The sequence below is a fragment of the Chinchilla lanigera genome, unplaced genomic scaffold (genome assembly GCF_000276665.1).
Source record: "Chinchilla lanigera isolate Chin_1 unplaced genomic scaffold, ChiLan1.0 scaffold00032, whole genome shotgun sequence".
In the NCBI taxonomy this organism is placed as follows: domain Eukaryota; kingdom Metazoa; phylum Chordata; class Mammalia; order Rodentia; family Chinchillidae; genus Chinchilla; species Chinchilla lanigera.
This window is the reverse complement of record NW_004955433.1, coordinates 806,452-827,181: the sequence shown is the minus strand read 5'-3', so window position 1 is coordinate 827,181 and position 20,730 is coordinate 806,452. Positions and strand designations below refer to the sequence as shown.

At 37.6% G+C, this 20,730-nt stretch overlaps 1 protein-coding gene across 17 annotated transcripts in view; it reads right to left on the bottom strand.

Moving 5' to 3' along the window:
- Positions 1–20,730, bottom strand: part of Art3 (ADP-ribosyltransferase 3) — a 106,982-nt gene that overhangs the window by 23,431 nt on the left and 62,821 nt on the right. For 14 of the 17 annotated variants that reach the window (XM_005388175.2, XM_013516265.1, XM_005388166.2 and 11 more), the window contains 2 exons: positions 14,964–15,041; positions 8,929–9,631 (listed from right to left, as the gene is read on the bottom strand). In XM_005388175.2, coding sequence (XP_005388232.1) covers positions 8,929–9,631; positions 14,964–15,041 — 781 coding nt within the window. The other 3 variants (XM_005388169.2, XM_005388170.2, XM_005388171.2) reach the window with 3 other exon arrangements.

Here is a 20,730-nt window from a genome sequence, read left to right as displayed (position 1 = left end):
AAAAAAAATAAAAGTAAACTAATAGAAATGAGTAGTATAAAAAAAAATTGAAACATCTGTTCTTTAAAGGACACTGTGAAGAGAACTAGAAGACTAGCTACAAATTGGGAGAAAATATTTCCAAATCATTTGTTCAAAAGAAAGACCTAGTATTGTGAATACATAAAAAACTCTCAAGAAGCTGGGCATGGTGGCGCATGCCTGTAATCCCAGCACTTGGAAGGCTGAAGCAGGAGGATTGCTATAAGTTCCAGGTCAGCAGGGGGCTACATAAGCTAGTTCAAGGTCAGCCTGTACTATACAGTGAAACCCTGTCTCAAACAAAACAAAACAGAACAGAACAGAACAAAAGGTAGATCTATTCATATAACTTTTTTACAAAAAAGAACTCTCAAGAAGCTCACTTCATAAAACAGGCAAAATATTTGAACAGGTGTTTCATTACCTATAGAGTACATAAATGGCAAATGGGTACATGCAAAGGTATTCATCAGTATTACTCATTATGAATATGCAAATTAAAGGCATAAGAAGATACCACCACATATTTATTTGGAACTGTTAAAATGAAAAAGACATTATATACTATGCATCAGCAAGAAAGTAATGGAACTGGAATTCGTACACTTCTGGTAAAGATGTAAAATGGTACAATGAATTTGTACAGCTTTATTATTATAAATAATTTTTCCTGGAAAAAGTTTGTCAGCTTCTTCTAAAGCAATACAAACACCCACCACACAATCCAATTAATGTACTCCTAGGTATTTACCCAAGTAAAACGAAAACATGTACCTATACAAACACTTGTAAATAAAATCCACAGAAGCTTCATTTGTATGAGGCAAAAACTGGCAACAACCCAAGTGTTCATCAGCAAGCAGGTCAACAGACAAACTACGGCATATCCCCTATCTTATAATAGATATGAATGAATTATTAATACATGCAATAGCATGGACCAATCTCAGTCATGCTGATGAAAGAAGCCAGGCATAAAAGAACATGATAGAATTCAAATAAAACTCTAGATAGTACCAATTTATCTTTATGGACAGAAAGTACATCACTGGCTGCCTAGGGTTATGGTTAAGACACAAGAAAAGACAGAAGAAATTTCAAAAGGGCACGAAGAATCTTTAAGAAGTGGATGAACAGAGCTAAGACTAGGTATTTCCCCACCAGAGAAAACCCCAAACACCCCTGAACCTGTTAAATACTGGATGTTTAAAATGGCCAATAGTTTAGTAGGAAATTGTACAGTAAGAAGCCTTAGAAGCTGTTCAGATAATAATAAAGCTCTCCTGGCACTCCTCCATCTCCTTTAGATCCTCAAGTTACAAATATCTATGAACAAATTCATAATTAAAATCTCTGACAACAAAAACACACCAGCATTTGTCAACCAATGCGGTTGTGCACATGAACACTTCCTCCTTTTGCAAAGCTGCTGCTATCACCCTGCTACTGGGCCTGAGATAGACTGTCTCACTGAAAGGAAGGTCATGATTCACCAGACAAATGTCTTATTGTGCAATGGGTTCTTTCTGAACCAAATTCCCATGAGGTACAACAAACTCCTAAGAGTTTTATTGTAATATGGAAATTTCATCTCCAATTAAGGACTAAACCTGGCATCTAAGAACTTGGCCACATTCGCAAACAGCTGCATTCGCAAAATGGCTGCACAGCCATTAAACTTGCAGTTTCTTGAATACTATGGTGAAGTCACCAAGGAATATTTTTAAATTTAAAGATAAATGTATTCATACTTGTTATATGTCTGGACATTGTGTGAACTATTAGCTGGACACAGAAGGCAGTTTTGAGGTTACATGTTATATCATGTACATTCTGTTTGTTAACATATATGCAAAGATGGATCTAAGCAACTGTTTTGATGAAAAGCAAGTAAATATGAAGATCAAGGTGAAACAGGAAACGAGGTAGTCTCTACTATGACTCCAAGGTCTGAGAAGCTGTGTAGTGTGCAGCAGCACATACATCCCATTAGCAAGTATCATGTGGTTAAGCAAGAAATAACTACTTGAAAAAAAAGCATGTGCATTCTTTTTTCAGTTCCTAGGATACTAGGGAACAAGGAAGTAAGACCTTAGCTTTAAAATTACATATATAAAATTATATATATATAATATAGCATATGTATTAAAAAGTATTTATATAATACTATATACTTATATAGTAAACAGAATTATTTGACTTTAATAAATGGAACTTATAGACATTTTTTTTTAGCCAAGACAGTGAAAAATATCATGATTCAAAGGGTACCATGAACTGAAAAATTCTGAGAATCTCTGCATTAGACACTGCAACAGCTTTATCTACTGTTTTATCCAAACTACTGGCTTAACGAGGGCCTTACTTATAAGACAGATAATGTAGTTTACTTACAAAGCAGTCTGCTCCAAGGTTGGATAAATCTAGAATGTTGCATCCATTAGTTGTAAAGATATGCATTATTTTTTTGTCTGCCAGGAATACAACACCTTGAAACTGACTAACCATACTTGATATAGATTCATATGACAACACTAATGCCCTAACTGTATGGTCAGACTACTGGGATACCCCAAACTGCATTACTAAAGATAAACCCATTTTCAGTCTCTTTCTATAGAAACAAATGCAGTAAATGCAACTTGTGAACTCAATCCTGTTTGGCACATACATGCACATGAGTGACTGCATCTAAAGAACACATCTGGAGACTAACAAAGCCTGTGAAACTCCTACCAGTATGACCATTGTCTCTACTAGATATTATGGGCCTGTAAACAAATCTACTACTGTAAAGAAATCATTCTTAAAGGATAGGACTTCAGTTGAAATATTCTACCAGCCTCTCCAATGAAGATTTCTCCAGGGTTAACTGGTCTGGCTGTCTTGAGCTATTTATAAAATGCACATAGCCATGCTGACTTCCGGCTTAGCTGAGTTCTCAAGCATCAAGGACTCAAGAGTTGGAGAACATAGGGAAGTGGAAGAAGGATGTACTTGTGCAGGTGTGTCTATGCTGATCTCAGTCTGGGGGTGAATTTTCATATGGTATTTAGTTTTACTCAGTAAATGAATATATATTTCATATAATCTCAGCAAAGGACATTAATTAGATAAAAAACACCAGTTTACAAAACTAGATGCTGACTTTGGTGCCAGTGGTTCTCTGCCTACTTTTCTGTACCCTAAGAGGTCACCACAGAACTCATCATTTGGGGGAAAGGACAATTTAATTGGATCATCTCCAAGAGGAGGTGGACAGAATGTAATAGATTAGGTTGAGATTATGGTAAGCAGCTTCTGAATGACCCCCTTGAGGAGTCCTCTCCCCTTGAGCGTGAGCTTAACCTATAGACTTGCTTCTAGCAAACTGAATAGAACAAAAGTAAAGATATATTGTTTTCATAATTAGGTTGCAAAAGACTGACATGTAGGCACTCTTGTTCACTCTGATGAAGCTGCCATGCTGTGAGATGCTCTGTGGAGTACAGAAATGAAGGGGGCCTCCAGCCAGCAGTTCATAAGGAACTGAGGCCTTAGTTGAACAACTTATGAAAGACTGTGTCCTCCAATAACATGCAAATGAACTAAGAAGCAGATCTTTTCCAGTTAACCCCCGCTTTTTTTTTGTCTTTCTGAGACAGGTCTCACTATGCAGTTCAGGCTGGCCTTGAGCTCACTTTGATAAAAAGTGATAAAAATTTTGTAGCCCAGGCTGGTCTTGAACTCACAACAATCCTCCTACCTCAACCTCCTGAGTGCTGGGATTACAGATGTGCACCACCATGCCTGGCTTACTAGCCAACCCTTAAGATGACCACAGTATTGAGACTTCAAGGACAAACGTAAGGTGTGCCTGGATCTTTGACCCACACCTACTGTATGGTACTTAAAACCACTAAGTTTTGGAGGAATTTGTTATGTAATAAATGGCTAGTAAAGGCAGAGGGTAGGTTTTATATATCAACCTCTCTAGAACAGTTCTCAGTTATTCAAACACTAACCTAGTTATTACGATGAAGGTATTTTGTAGATAGAATTAAAGTCGATAGTCAGTTAACTTCACATAATAAAGATTATCCAAAATAACCTGTGCAGGCCCAATTCACTCAGTGGAAGGACTGAACAAAAGGACTTCTTTCCAGAAGAAGAAATTCTGCCATGAACAGCAGTTTAAGCTAAAGTACTAGAGACCCAGCCTGCCTTTCCTCACAGCTTGACTTTTGGATTTCAGAATTGTCTTGCTAGCTCCTGTAACAGTGTAAGCCAATTCCTTCCAATAAATATACAAATATATATTTTCTACTTATTATATACACTGGGGTGAACTTTAGCTAATAGAACAGTGATAAGCGGATGAATGTCTAAAGGGGACTGTTTAGTGAATAGTTCTATCATTTCCTATGAATACAGATAGACAGCCTTCCAGATTGTTCTAGGTATTGACTCATAATGGTGGGTTAAAATATGTCACTTCCTGTCTGTCCCAGTTATACAGAGATTCTCCAATCCCAGACAATCCCAGACTACAGCACAGAAACTTTGCTACTTCCAGGAAATTCTAATGGGTGAAAATATGTACCAATGGGAAAACATATATTTAATAAGCCCTCCAGGATTAGGGGTGGATTTATAAGAACTAAATCTGGATAACCCCATAGGCTCATTTTCTTTCAGCTATTTGTTTGTGACACTATATAATTCAGGCTGGCTTTGAACTTATTGTGTAACCCAAGCTGGCTTCAAATTCACAGGAATCTCCCTGCCTTAGCTTCCAGAGTGCTGAGGTTATAGGTATGCGCCTCCATGCCCAGTTTGGGTTTGAGCTTTTAAAATCTCTTATCATAAATGTCTCAAAAAGCTTGGCTTGACCTTAGGGAGTTTTGGACCCTGGGTTTCCATTAGATTTCTCTAGATGGCAGCAGAGGACCCCAGTCTAGAGTTAAATCCTTTACACACTCCAGGGCAGCGGTTGACTTGAACATTAAGCTACTGTGTAGCCTCTGCCAAATCCCTGCCCCCTTCCCCATTTCCTCACATGTGGTTTTATGCCTTTCGCCATGTGGGTCTAAGACCTGGCTCATTCAGAATCAATCCAACGGTTCCATTGATAATTGTATGACAATTCCACTCACAAATATGGAGTCTGTCACTGGTACTGTCCATCTCAGCCCATCAACTAGACACAAGTACTAACTCTTCCCGGCACCAGGGATTTCATATAATATCCAAGAACTCCACAAGTGGCATTTAGTTCACTGTATCAGGAGCACCAAAAGTGGTTTGATTTCTGACTGAACAACTGGGTTCTGGCTGAGATGTGCTGGTAAAGTTTAACACTATGGTGTTTGATTTCCACAGCAATCTCTCCTACTACATAGTTTCACTCTCTGTGGTCTCAGCTACCAGTGGTCAACTGTGGTCTGAAAACACTAGTATTTGTCTTTATTCTTTTAAGACAGTCATCATTCACATAACTTTTAGTTACTGCTGTTAATCTCTTACTGTGCCTAATTTATAAATTAAACTTTATCATAAGTATGTATGCACAGGGAAATATACAGTACATATAGAAGTTGGTACTATTCACTGTTTCAGGCATCCATAGGAATCTTGGAACATACCCCTGGCAAATGAGAGGGTTTTAATATATGTAAATGAACCACGGACAATTTTAAACTACTGTTATACTAGAGGATCTAGAAAGAAGATTGTCGCCTAAAATTAACTCCCATGAGCGGATATAAGCTTGCTATAGCTGGTTTGGTTTTTGGTCAGGTCCAGTGTATAATTGGTGAAGGGAATGAACACGTTTTCTTTTCATACACATTTACTTTTTCCATGCTTTATCTGCCTCCTCAAGAAGAACAGTCACATTCAGATACAACTCAAACACTCAGGACTAGAGTGAGACAAAACAGGTGCCTAGAATATGAAATTTTTTTTTGTCTTTTTGAGACAGGGTCTCATTATGCAGTTCAGGCTGGCCTTGAGCTCACTTTGTAGCCCAGGCTGGTCTCAAACTTGCAGTGATCCTCCTGCCTCAGGCTCCCGAGTGCTGGGATTGCAGGCGTGTGCCACCACGCCTGGCTAGAATATGAAATTTAAGGGGGCAGTCACCTTCAGAATCACACAAGGGCATCCCCTAAGAGTGGGGGATTTCCTTAAATTTTGTACTCCAGGCACCATAATGGCTACATGGCTTCTACCACTCAGTCTTAAGTGTATCAGCGCTCTACCGAGGCATGCTATCTCATCCACATTTTCTTACTCAGCCTTTCTATCTTACAGTATCTTGGATACACTGAATCAGGTCTAGAATACATCCTACTTCTGAGGCCTATTGCAGCACATGTTCTGTTTCACAGCAGAAATTGCTTTTGGTTCAGTTAGTCATACTTATAAGACCCAAAAAGGCCAACTCCTTACCAGTTTACTGAGTTTTGCAGAAAAAAAGCGAGGGAGGGAACACAGCGCAGTGTTTAGTAGCAGGACAGCATTAGACCTATCCCTTCAATGAAAATCTCCCCCCAAGTATTTATAGTTTATTCATAATCCTCCTAGCTCAGATGCACTTTACCAGTCTAGGACTTTGTTTACCATAGCCAGTGTTGATAGTTACACAGTTGACATTCCACCTTTAGTAGATGACAGAGAAATATGCTAGAAGATCAACATGAGTTCATTTTCATAGCAGAAAGGATTTTATTATCTCTCTACTCATCTATATCAAGGCACAATACCATAACATTTCAGAATATCTGGTAATAAAGAAAACACCCTAAACCTTCCAAATTTAACAACAACAACAACAACAAAAACTCCACAAAAACAAGTCTCAGGCTCATTGGCAGAATGCCTCCATGTGTGAGGCCCTGGTTCAACCTCCAACACCACAAAACAAACAAAACAACAGGTCTCGTCCAAAGTTTTAATAATTAGAATAGCTTCACACTGTTCAACAGGAGCTCTAGAGCATAGACATAACTGGAGGAATATCACCAAAATTCCAAAGAAAATAAATTCTAAAACAGAAATCAAATCTACAAAAACTATTAATTGTACTTAAAAGACAGACCTGTCAGACATACAAAGTCTTAAAAAATTTGCCTCAACGTACTACTTCTTGGGAAACTACAATAGAACTCCCAGACCCATCCCATCGAACAAAGGAGTCATTCAAGGAAAAGATGCAAATCCAAGAAATAAGGGATTTCTTATTGGGGAGAAGCAGCATCATAGAGTGGTTAAAAAGACACTTGAGGACATTCAGCAAGCCTAAAGAGCATATTATAAGGCAGGATGATGGGGGGAATCCAGAAGGTACACATCCAGGAAAAAAGAGAAGAGAAAATAAGAGATGATTTGACATATCTCAATGTAGTAAGAAATGTCTATTTCTGTCAATGAAATTGGAGGTGAATTACTAATGGATATAAAACTTAAAAAAACAAGCAAAAATCATAAAATAACCCTAAGGAGAAGTAGGTACTTCAGCAGAGAAAATCAACTCTTTGATTCAGCTATGACTGGCCTTTACTGGGAGATGAAGAATGGGGAAATCCATACTCTGGAGAGGAGGGTGGTAGTTATCACTGACCTAACAGCCAGTGTTAGTTCCCTTCTCCTTTGTCTCCCTATACTACTGACTAAAAAGGCTAATTACCCTTTCCTAGCGTTTCTTGCAGGTATGGATGGCCAAGAAACTGTTCCAGTAAATGATTTAGACTCAGAAGTCTAATCTTTTGGGAAAGATTTTACTTTCTTCATTAAATAGATTAATTTGGTTGTCATTCTCCCTCCCTTTCCATCTTGCACATGGATTCATACCTAGAACTGTAGCAGATACACTCCAAATATGAATCTAAAAACCAACATTCTAAGGATAGTAGAAAAGAGTGAGTTGCTGATGATACAGAGGAGTGACTGCATAAGACAGCCCATCTCTACACTTGTTTAATGAAAACATCAGTTAAGTTTGTTTCAAAGCCAAAAGTGACAAAGAATTCTTTTTTTTTTTTTTTTGGTTTGGTTTTGTTCTGGTATGGGAATCAAACTCACAACGTCACAACGTCGCGCTTGCCAGGCAGGTGTTGTGCCGCTGAGCTAAATCCCCAGCTCCCAACAAAGAATTCTTAACTAACATATGGTATATGAGGGCTAAATACCTATTCTCAAATTTTTAAATCAAGAAATGTTGAATCTTGCTACTTAGAAACATGACAGTAACTACCTGAAAAAAGGAGCTAAAACAGCTGCCAACAAGTAGAAACGGGCCAATGGGGCAGGGGACTGCTATCTCTCATAGTAAACCTGATAGTAGGGGTTTGCAACAGTAGCTCTACTGACATTTTGGGCCAGGTAATTCTTTGTTGTGGGAGGCTGTCCCATGCACTTTTTAGCAATGTCGCTGGCTTCTATCCATGAGATGCCAATAGCAAGCCACTCTCACCCCCAGTTGTGAGAGCTAAAAATGTTTCTGACCACTGACAAATGACTGCAGGACAAAAATGTTTTTGGGAGAGAACTACTGCCTTATAGTACTATTTTACTTTTTAACTTTTAGTAACACAGTAAATTCATTTTTTTTGGTCTTTTTGAGATAAGGTTTCACTATGCAGTTCAGGTTGGCCTTAAACTTATTTTGTAGCCCAAGAGGACCTCAAACTCACAGCAATCCTCCTGCCTCATCCTCCCAAGTGCTGGGATTATAGGCATGCCCCACCACATCCAGCCTAAATTCATTATTTTGATAAAATTAAATTATAAATAGTTTGAGAAGAGCTAGACTGGAAACTGCCAGAGTCCTCTCAAGCACCTCTCATTTTCCTTACCTGACCTCTGCCTGTGCCCAAGAATCCCATTCCTTTTCTCCCAGACAAGACTAAGCAGAAATGACACACTTACCCCCTAGAAACGCACACTCATAATGGCTGCAAGTCTTGTTTGTACTGTGAAGGGTAAGGTCATTGTCAGCCTCTTCCTGTGACACTTGAAAAACTTCACTCAGGGGTATTAAAATAATTCTTTCACTTTCTTCACCAAGAAATTCTCCAACAGCAACTCCAAAGCACGTGTGGATAGTTAATATAGTGTGTTGGTCATTAACTACTTCAGGTCTGGCATATGCCAATGTGAAATTGCCAAGCCTGGCTTGGTTTTGCCCTCCAAATGTAATGTCCTGGATTGTTCTATATACCACCTTTTTGTAACTGTCTGCACAAGGTCTTCTAAGCAGCTGCAGAGCTCTTGTGAGGTAAAAATGAAAAGCTTTGAACTGGAAGCCATAGATATAATCTTTCCGTGACTGGCCAGCCAATTTCACAGCTTCATTGAACAGATGGTAAAACAGAGTTTGCTCCTGAGCTTCAGAAATATATGCCACTAGGGCTATTCCATGGTTATCCTTAAAATTTGTAGGAAGCAACAGCTGAGTCTTCCGGGCTTCCCATTTGGCTTTTGCATTTTCCCACACAGTCTCCAAGAGCAGATGACTTGCCTTCTCCTGCTTGAGCAGTTGGGGAACATATTTCATTTCCATCCTGTCAGTACATCTCAGGTATTCATCATCAAATACATTATCTGCCATGTCTAATATTTCAGCCTTCATCTGAAATGAAGGAAAAGGAAATTAATATTCTTGAAATAAGATGTTTATTATCTACCATTTTCTCTCATTTTACTATCCCCACAGAAGAACTGTCAGTGAGAGGTATGGGCGGACTGTGCCTCTAATTCATTTATTTGAATGCTGTGCTGCAGAGAAAATTAAAGAACTGGGTGACCTCCTGGTTTTGAAAAATATCCTTACCTAGATTTCTTGAAACCCTCAAGACTGTCTGTAGAATCTGAAATACCATGTGTTATACACTGTACACAATAGACAGATAATGGCAAATAATACCCTTTTTCTTTGGGACATTTCCCCATTCCTTATGTATATGGTAGGAATGATTTGTACCTTCAGCCCACAGTATAAGCAGGTGAGCAAGGTCTAGCAATCAGAGCATTATTAAAGGAAAAAAAAATGGTTATTTTTTTCTTGTAAAACTGTAGGCTTGTGCTCACTTTGGCAGCACACATACTAAAACTGTAAGCTCTAAGGCCAAGACTGGCTGTGGGTTTCAAATAATTCTTGCGGTCCCATGCGGAACCTTGTGTAAAAGTAAATCAACAAAGAAACACTTGCAGAACTTAGAGAAAAAAAGAAAGATGAGGCCTGGAAAACATAACTGCCATTAGTCCAGCTGTACCTGTAGATTATGTCATAAAAATCAGTAAGTTCCTGGACTGAGGGGTAACACAGTGGTAGAATGCTTACCTAACACACATGAGGGTCCAGTCTCAATGCTCAGTACCAGAAAAAACCCCTCTGCTTTCTTGGACTAGTTTGCATTGTGTTTCTGTCCCATACAATGGAAACAGCGCAGCGCATTACCTAAATGATACATGTGGTCACATACCATAAAAGCAGGAGTAGTGTAACATTAATTTGAAGGCAGACAGAACTGGGTTCAAATTCCATTTCCATCATCAATCAGGTACTAACTACATATGGAAAGTATGACATCTTCACATTTCTGAGACTCAATTTAAAAATTCAGATAAAGTGAAGAAAATAATTTTTTCTTTTTCTGTTTTTCTCCCTAGGGATTGAATCCAAAGCGTTCACAATGAGCTACATCCTCATTCCCTCCCCACTTTTTCTTTTTGGACAGGGTCTTAAGTTTCCTAGGCTGAATTTGAACTGGTGATCCTCCTGCCTCAGCCTCCAAATTGGCTGGTATCACAGGCAAATACCACACATAATTAAAATAATATTTTAATTGTAGAACTATTGTGAAGATTACATTACCTAATGAATATATTCAAAGCCCTTACATGATACATATCAAACCTATTAATAAACTGTAGTTACTATTTTTAGTACATTTACATTACATAATGTTTACACTATTTGTGTAGAGTTGATACAGGTACATATTGATTCCTTTTATCATCCCTTTTTTCCCTCTATCTCTTGATCCCTTTCCCACTTGAAAAAGAGCTCCCTATTTACTAATATCTATATTTTATTTTGCTCTTTATTTATAATTTGGGTTTCTCATATAAAAGAAACTGCAGTACTTAAGCTTATGTGCCTGATTTATTTCACTTAACATTATAGTTTTATAGTGTTTTAGTATAGACATTGTGTATTACACTGTGAGTTTCTGAAGGGCAGAATCTGAATCATATTTATTTTTGAATTCCAAGAGCCTAGTATAAAACATGGCAAAACATTCAGGTGAACTAAATGAGAGCCCTACACTTTCACTTATGGACCAAGAATGGGATGAGCAAATCTAGGGAATACTTTTAATGGATTTCTACAAATAAAAGGGAAGTAAGTCTTTTCCCATCATTCCATGTTTGTATGCTGCATGGTTACATAAATCTTCTTAGAGACCTCAGCTGGAGAGCTGATAGAAATACTTAATAAGGCATTATCAGTTCCAGTGCAGACCCTTCAGCCTCTGCCTGTGGACTCATATAGGACACTACAGTGGGCTCCAGGCCTTCAACTGGTTTGTTTGGATCTCCAGCGCATAGACAGACCATTTGCACTCTTCTGCATCTGACTTTGTGCATGGCCACTGTAAACCAATCTTGTAAATTCTTATATACTTGTATATCTTGCATTAAATATGTTTCTACAGTAAACACTGACTGATACAATGTCTAAGACCAAACTGATAAACTTAACTGCCTACAATCACTATAAATAGCTACCTGGTTCTTACTTACCAGTATCTGTTCGTTATTGAAGTTTTCCTAGGTGCCTCCTTCCCAGTTCTAGTGTGGCCATCTCATCTCTAAAGCTGAAAAAACAGCTGCAGAGTTCTCTATGTCAGGCGCTCAGTGAATCATATGAATTACCTCATTTAATCCTCATGGAAACTTTGTGAGCCACCCCTTTTTGTCGATACTGGCAGCTGAACCTAGGACTTTCACACTAAGCTATACCCTCACCCAGTTTTATTTATTTTGAAGTGGTCTCACTAAGATGTCCAGGCAGGGCTCAAACCTATGATCCTCTTGCCTCAGCCTCCCAGACAATGGGAATTACAGGCATGTCCCAGTATGCCCAGCTTTACCCTCACTTTTTTTTTTTTTTTTAAATAAAGAAACTAAAATACAGACAGATCAAGACTCAATGGGATTTGAAACAGGCAGTCTGGTTTTAGAATCTTGTTTTCCTAAACAAAATGTTCTATTACTTCTAAAGAACAAGAGTGCTTTCACTGATGATGCCACTGACATTTATGTAGCACTTTTAAAAGATAATTTTTAAAAAAAAATTTTGTATGTATAAAAACACTTACCAAAGTTTAGGCAGACAATTATTAATACCACTTTGCAAATGAGGGAATTGGACAGCATCATAAGCTGTCTTGATTATTAACCACAGGGTATTCTGCCGGGAAAGTCACTGAGAACTCTGTACTCCTGGGTTTGTAGGTCAGTTTCTTGACATGGGAATTTGAGCTTCAGGAGATCAAATCACTGCTGTCTCAGAGTCAAGAAATGCACTTTCCTCTGCAGTACAGAATGTACCAGAGTTCAGCTTGGGCACCAATGCTTGACTTATCTTCAAGACTTCAACATAAGACATGAAGCCCTGAAACACCTCCCACATTCCTCACGTCATATCAGAGTTGATCCAGTACGTTCTTGTCTTTTTCCAACGTCTCTAACTAGTCTCCACTTGTCTAATTTTAGACATCAAGCTTTTTTAGCCAGACACTCCATAACTGATTGTGTTTTCTGTACAGTGTATGCTTTAAACTGTGACAGAACTCACAAATATCACCACTATTCAGGGACAAATTGAATGGATATCAAGAAATAGGTACAAACAAAATGCTAGGTGAAAAAGCTGATTATATTTTCTTTCTTTGATTTAGTCACAGAAATGAAAACTTATACTGATGAAATTCAATTAGAAAAAAATTATTACAAATATGTGAAAATAAATTTTCAATTTCTCAAGAAGAGAAATAAATTAAATTACAGAATATTAGTAAAACAAATGTTAGAATTATGCTACAAAAGCAAACTGAAAATACAAATTAAAATCACAGTGAAACATTATTTCACACCACCTAGGATGGTTACAGTGGTAAAACACAAGCACAAAAGAAAAATAACACAAGGATGCAGACACAGTGGAACCCTATGACACTGCAAGGAGGACTGTAATATGGTGCAGCCACCGTGGAAAAGAATTTGGCAGTACCTAGACAAGTTAAACGTAAGTTATCATATGACCCAGCAATTTTACTCTAGGTATGTATCAAAGAGAACTGAAACATATATTCACAATAATGATTAATTCTGTTATTAGCATAAAGTATTATCCCTGCAAATTCATTTTCAATTATATGTATTTCTTACATATGTAAATAAAGTACTATGTAATGCTACCAAATAAGGCTTGTACTATTCTTCAGGTATGTCAATAAAGATTATATGATTATAAAAAATTTCACAAAGAGAATTATGTTCATATAAAAACTTGTACACAAATGTTCATAGCAGCTCTATTGATAATATCCATGAAGTGGGGACAACCCAAAAGCTCCTCAAATGATGAATGGATAAACAAAATGTGGTACAGTCATGCAATAGCATGTTATTTAGTAGTAAAAGAATGAGATAGTGAAATATGCTACAACATGTATGGGCCTTGGAATTTTTATGCTAAGCGAAAGAAAACAGACACAAAAGATCATATATTTTAAGATTCCATTCAAATAAAATGTCCAGAATAGGCAAATCCGTGAGACAGAAAGTAGGTTAATGGCCACCAGAGAATAGTGAAAGGAGGGAGTAAGAGCTAACTACCAGCAGGAAAAGGGTTTACCTTTAGGATGACAAAAAGTTATGCAATTAAACATAACAACACATTCATTACGTTGTGATAGTAGCCCAACACAGCGAATATACTAAAATCCAGTGAAATATAAACTTCAAGATTGTTAGTTTTGGGGCCTGGAATATAGCTCAGCGGCACAGTGCCTGCCTGGCAAATGCAAGGTCCTGAGTTTGATTTCCAGTACAAAAAGAGAGACAGAGAGAGAGAGAGACTATGATTTTTTTTATGGTGTGTGAGTTATAGCTTAATTTTAAAAAAGCAACAAGGTGCAGACTGTAGCATATGTAACGATTCTCTAGACAATGGACCAAAGTATTAAATTTTAAAACATGGAGCCAGGCACGGTGGTGTACACCTACTAAGGAGGCTAAGACAGGTGGATGGAAAGTTTAAGGCAAGGCTGGTGAGTCCCTAGCTCAAAACTGAATTTTAAAAGGGGCTGAGGATGTAGCTGAGTGCAACCTGGCTTCAATCCCCAGTACTGACAGCTAACAAGTGTAGAAAAAAATGTGAGACACCTTTTTCATATTTTACATACGTGTTACTGAATGTTTAATGATTTAACTGAAAATGAAATCAAATTTATATCTGGAAAAAGCTAAATATGAGAGAACTGGCACTGTATAATTTAATAAAAACCAATGCAATATTATCTTATTTGGATAAAAACACATAATATTTACTGACATGGAGAGACATGTAGCACAGTATTAAAAACCAAGTTAAAAAAACTATGTGTATTATGACTCTATGTTTTGTAAATTATACACTCACAGAGATAAAAGCCAGGGCTAAATACACTAACACCTTAAGAATCTTTCCCTCTAAATAAAGAGATAATGGATGAGTTTTACTGCTCTCTTTAACTTTTCAACTTTCTACCGTTAACATATGTTAAATAAAAAAATTATTTGTAATAAATTCGTTTAACCTACTTCCTCTTATTTCCATGTAGATGCCCCAGGCTATGTTACATCAAAAATTTCCATTCCAATTACCACATGCTTTCCATTCCCAACATTACCTGGAAGATATCCATTAGAATCATGGCTGCCAGGAGCATGATGACCACTTCAAGACGTCCTGTCTTCATTTTTCTCTTCTAAATTAAAATGAGGAAATTCCAACTCAGTATACTTGAAAGAGGAGTTTAGGGGAATAAAAGCAGGATGACTATATACATTCATTCTGGATGACAGTGGATACTGAGATGGTCAGAAAGTGATTACTGATAAATTCCTAACGGCTGCAAGAACCATTATGTTTTTATTAGTGGTCTAACACCTTCAATCTAGAAATGAAACAAAAAGAGAACTTCGGTGCTTTGCTCAAAATTAAATCTGCCCATTTCCACATTCCTTCAGACATGTATCTCCCACTACTGTCAGTAGTAGACATATTTTTCCCTGTCTCTAAATCTTTCCTATCTATCCATGGGAAATAACACAATCAACCCAAAACACCACAGTCTTAAACAGTCCCTCAGCTCCCAGTTGCTAAGAACTCTCTAGGAACATGTACACATACACCTGCATTTTTCTGCTTTCTTTGCAAACTAAGTCGTGCCAATTTGAATAGGAGAGAAGGAATTATGGACTGGTAGAAGTACAAAGCAGATTATAAGAGGTGGCTTCCTTCCTCCTTATATTCACAATCAAGAGAAGCCTAAAGGTAAATAAGGGTTTTGCATAATTTCTGAAAATGGGAACGAGAATAAAAAGGACCTGGGTAGGCAGCATTTCTGACAAGAGGATAGAACTCTGTCAGCTGAATGTCCAATATTAATCCCAGTACTAATGATGCTGAAAGGGGTAAACAGCAGAGTAAGAAGTCCATAAAGACGAAAACTATCCCAGAGCTATTAACCAGTTCAATTAAGGATTACCAATCTGCCTCTGGTTCCTCCCATATGCTAACAAAGTTGACACTACTAGAACTGAAATAAAATTTTTACTTTATCTTACCTATCACCAAATTCTGGATTCTGAAAATGGAAATGAACAGCATAGTGAAAGGGAGATAGTCTTCCTTTTTATAGAGCATCTTAGTCCTATGCTATATTTAGAACCAGTTTCTTTAAAGTTATTAAAATATAGTACCGAAGTGTAACTTCTGTGTTAAACTTCTCTTTCCAAAAAAGTGTTTGGAATGTAACATGTAGTAGATACCTGTCAAAAGGCAGTATGCGCCCAAAAAGCTCTGGTTCCAGGTTTTCCTGACAATTCTTCTTCACTTCTGTAGTCTGAGTGCAAATAAGTTAAAGTGTTTACCTGCCTTTTGTGCCTTTGATGGAAGCTTAAAGTGATGCTAGATCTCAAATTGATTTCCCACTCTCAGTTGTGGTGACCGTGTCCTCACGATGGGATGTTGTTGACAGTGAGTGCTGAGAAGGGAATGCTTTTCCTTTTATAAACACTCCCAGAAGCAGCCTGGCAGAGGCACATTACTCCACTTGTGTTCTGCTATTTATATCTGGCCCCTACACTATGCCTTGGAATCACTGCTGTTAACACTTTAAATCTCCAAGAAGCCTGTAAAGCCACATCAGTTCCTTCTAACCATGCAGCATTCTCAGTTCTGAGTCCACAGTTCTGGAGTTCTTGCAGAAAGAAATTACTTCCCATTCCCTAACTCTCTGCACTGAGATGTCAGACTGAAGCATGGATTTTACTCTAGCTGGGTAATTCACATAACTAAGACCATATGCTTTGTTAATCACTGTAAAGGTAATGGCTATCACCTTTCATCCAACTAGCTACCACCATCTTTCAGACACTGTGCCAGGTGCTAGGATACACAAGCAAAACAAAACATTAATGTTGCAGAAAACAGACCAAACATAGGAAAAACAGCACCAAGAAGGTTTAGGAGGCAGTTAATTACACCTTTGGGCTTCTGACTAGGATTTCTCTAAAAGAGTCAGAGTGCCGCTCAGCAGAGTTTAGGGGCTTTTAAAAAGAAAGTGAATGGGCAATATAAAGGTAGATTTAGTGATGATCAGAGAGCTGGGTGACATTTTGGGTTGCTAAGGGAGTTTAAACATCTCAGATTACATCATAACGCCCTCAGCTATACAAAGCATGGTTTCTACAGAGGCAGAAATGTCCTGTTACACTTTAAGTTACATTGCAAGGCCATCAGTTATACAAAAACAGTAAAGATAAGGGTTTTCATAAAAGGAAAAGTGTTCTGTTATCGGGCCTGCCAGACATGTTTGCTTAGTCTTGGCAGGAATCCTGGGTAGGCTTTTATTTAAAATTTTAATTTTTCCCCTTCACTAAAAGATATCTATAATCTAATAAAAGACACAAATATGAATACTTAAGAACCTTGCATACAGACAAAGTCCAATGAGAACACTAAGGAAGGAAGGAACTGGTAATTCCTGCAATTATACCTCTCATTTTTTTTTTTAAATTTTAAAGATAAAAGAAGGGAAACATTAACAGACATACAACATTTTACAACATATCACAAGCACAGTACAGACAATACAGAGTTACAAACAAAGTGGTAGGGAATTAACAATGTATACCTTTCATTTGAATAAGGTACAATGGTAAATACACTAGCAGCATATTAGTAAATAAATTGGCAATGCTGAAGTACACGTAAAAGAGTTTCACTGACTGTAGATTTAAAAACTTTCAGATGTCCTGGGAAATTCATGCATACTTACAACAAAATACATTAACAGAATGTTGATAGTAGTACTCTCCAACAACAGCCACAAATTGAAAACTATCCAAATGCCCACTGAAGAAATAGATGAACTATGAAATATACTTACAAAATGAAAATTTTAAAGAATATTGAAAATGAACAAGCTCTAACATGTAACAATGTGGATAAATCCCACAAAATTTTGAACAAGAGACATAAACATGTATGTACTGCAAGATTTAACTTCTGTAGAATATAAAAATCAGGCAAAACACATTTATGTCATTAGAAGTCAACAGTGGTTGCCCAGGGCCATAGACAGTAAGTGGAAGGGGTACAAGAGATGCATGTGAGATGCTAGCTATGTTGTTTCTTTGTTCTGCATGCTGACTATACTTTTGTACTGTTCAGTTTGTGAAAATTCACTGAGTTAAATATTTATGTGTAATTTTCTTTACATATACATATATATTATTTCAGTAAAACATGTAAAATTATCTTGAAGTATACCCACGGTTACAAAATATGCATGGTCGGGCTGAGGATTTAGCTCAGTGGCACAGCGCCTGCCTGGCAAGCACAAGGTCGTGAGTTCAATTCCCGGTACCAAAAAACAAACAAACAAACAAACAAAATATGCATGGTGGAAAGTTTGCCCAGTTCTTTCTGCATTATCACTGTGAATTCTGCTGGGCAAGCATACACTTCTTTGCTCAGTGGAAGTCCCACAAACCATTAGGGAGGTGACCACCCCTGTCATATCGTGTCCTGCTTCTCTGAAGCTGAGTCCAAGGCTGACCCAGCCACAAGTACTGAAGTAGATATCAAGAGGGGAGAGAGGTACTACCTCAAGGCTTACAGCATTCTGAAAACCTGTGCATTTGTTCTTGATTTTCTAAAGAAGAAATTGGTCTTTTAATTATTATTAGTATTCATAATCATATTACTGAACTCTATTCAATATTAAGCAAGACTGCAGAGTCTTAACAGTACGAATTTGCACGTCTTTGTCTGCTTTGTACTTTCTTACTCCACATTTATCATTTTTGACAATACAAAGGTGGTCTTTCCAATCTGTAGCCATCAGGTTGATGTTTACAATTTTTTTGTATGCTGTGTTGTTGCTCTGATTGGACCACACATTTATTTTCAGAAACTTAAGAGAGTTGCCCCAAGGACATAATTTATCAAAGAAAATATAATACTCATGAACATGTGGCAGATGTAGCAAAAACTTCAAAACAGCTCAGCAGTCATCAGGTGGGATCATTTGTAATAAGGATAACCCTTACTGAAAATAAGCCTTTAGTCACTGTCTTACTTTTTTCATTGTTGGAACAAAACATGCAACACCCACAAGTTAAAGGAGGAAAGGTTTACTTTAGCTCATAGTCTGTAGAGGTTTCAGTCCATAGTTTGTAGGCTCCAAGGCAGAGCAGAATGGCAGAGGGGCATGACGCAGGAGGAACAGTCAATGACAGGAAAGAAAGCAAGCAGCAAGCCTCCCTTTTCCTTTTATCTCATCCAAGCTAGAAGCCTTTTGAGTGGTGCCATCCACACCCAGGGTGGGCCCTCCCATTATCCACACCCAGAACTATGACAAAGCAATTAGTGGGCTAATCCAGTTCCATACACCCTTAATCCCAGTATCACATACCCATGAGCCAGCTTCCTCCCCAAATCCCTACCTATCAGGGCATGAGGCTTTGGGGAGACATTTAGATACAAGCCATAACAGTTTCTATTTTGACTTGTAATGGTCTTTCACAAGCTAAATATTTTTCCTCCATGTTTGATTTGCTGAATATGTACTTTTTATGCTAGTATTTTTATCATTTTTTTTTTATTTTTCTGGTATTTTTTTTTTTTCAATATTAATGTAGCCTTTGTACTGGGATAAATTTTCATTGTTTTTAAAAAGGACTGCTAAGAAAAAACTAAGTATGTTTACACACTTTTTCATTTTATTTTGTATTTGCTTTAGGAAGTGCTTTCTCAGTCTTTAAAAGAACTGTTTGTGGGAGAGAATATTCTACCTGGTCAGTGCCATTATAGTATTTTGTATTTCTACTTCAAATAAATTAATTTTGTTTACTAAAATAAATCCATCTCTACCATTCAGAGCATTTCTCTGGCAGTTAATCTTTCTCCACCTTACTGATAAAGCAATCTAAGATTAAGTACCGCAGAGCAAAACTCCCAGGAATAGTGTCATCTGTTGGAGGAGAGACAAAAAGAAGGAAGGTAGGAAGGCAGAGAGGAGGGAGGCAGGGAATGCGACTTTAACATCAAAGGAAAAAGGGTATGATATGCTTGTAGGGCTTGTAGGCCTTAGGCTCACTGCTTTTAATTCTCAACTATGTGTGGGGCCTACAGGAAATGAGGTAGTGGGTTCTGTTTCTGGTCTCTCAAAATCTGCCATATTTATCTATAGATTACAGAAAACTGAATCTATCAAAAAGAACAAACATTAGATAAGTTTAAAGCAAGTTCAGCCTTGTACATCCTCAATATGATTTTACCATTTCTGTCTTGCACTAATTTTTTACTCTGATTTCTTGCATTCATTTATTCAATAAATACTGGGTCTTTACTATGTGCTAGATACTATTTTAAGTACTAGAGGTATGTAATGAACAAAATAGATAATCATCTTGCTCTCATAAGTTTATACTCCTGGGAAGAAGCTGTAAAACAATATCTAAAATAAATAAGTAAAGTATGCACAGTAGTAAATGTTATAGGGTATGTTTAAGATAGCACAAAAGAGATTAAGAGTTCATGGGGAGTTTAAAACTTAAATTGAAAACTTAAGGATGGCTCAATGAAAAGGTAGTATCTGAGGACAGAGCCAAAGGAGACGAGGGAGATTAGCCACGAGGATTGTGGTGGAAGAACAGTCCAGCAGAGGGAATAGCAGGAGCTAGTCTTGAGGCAAGGGAATGTCTGATTTTGTCTGAGGAATAGCAAGTATGGCAAAATGGCTGGAACAGAAGATTACAAGGAGGGAATAATAGTAAGAAATAAAACGGGGAGAATAGGGGCAGTGGGAAGATAGTTTAAATCTTTGTAGTCTATAAAAACATTCACCACTCCTGGAGGGTGGGCCCCCAGCGCACGGGGAGCCT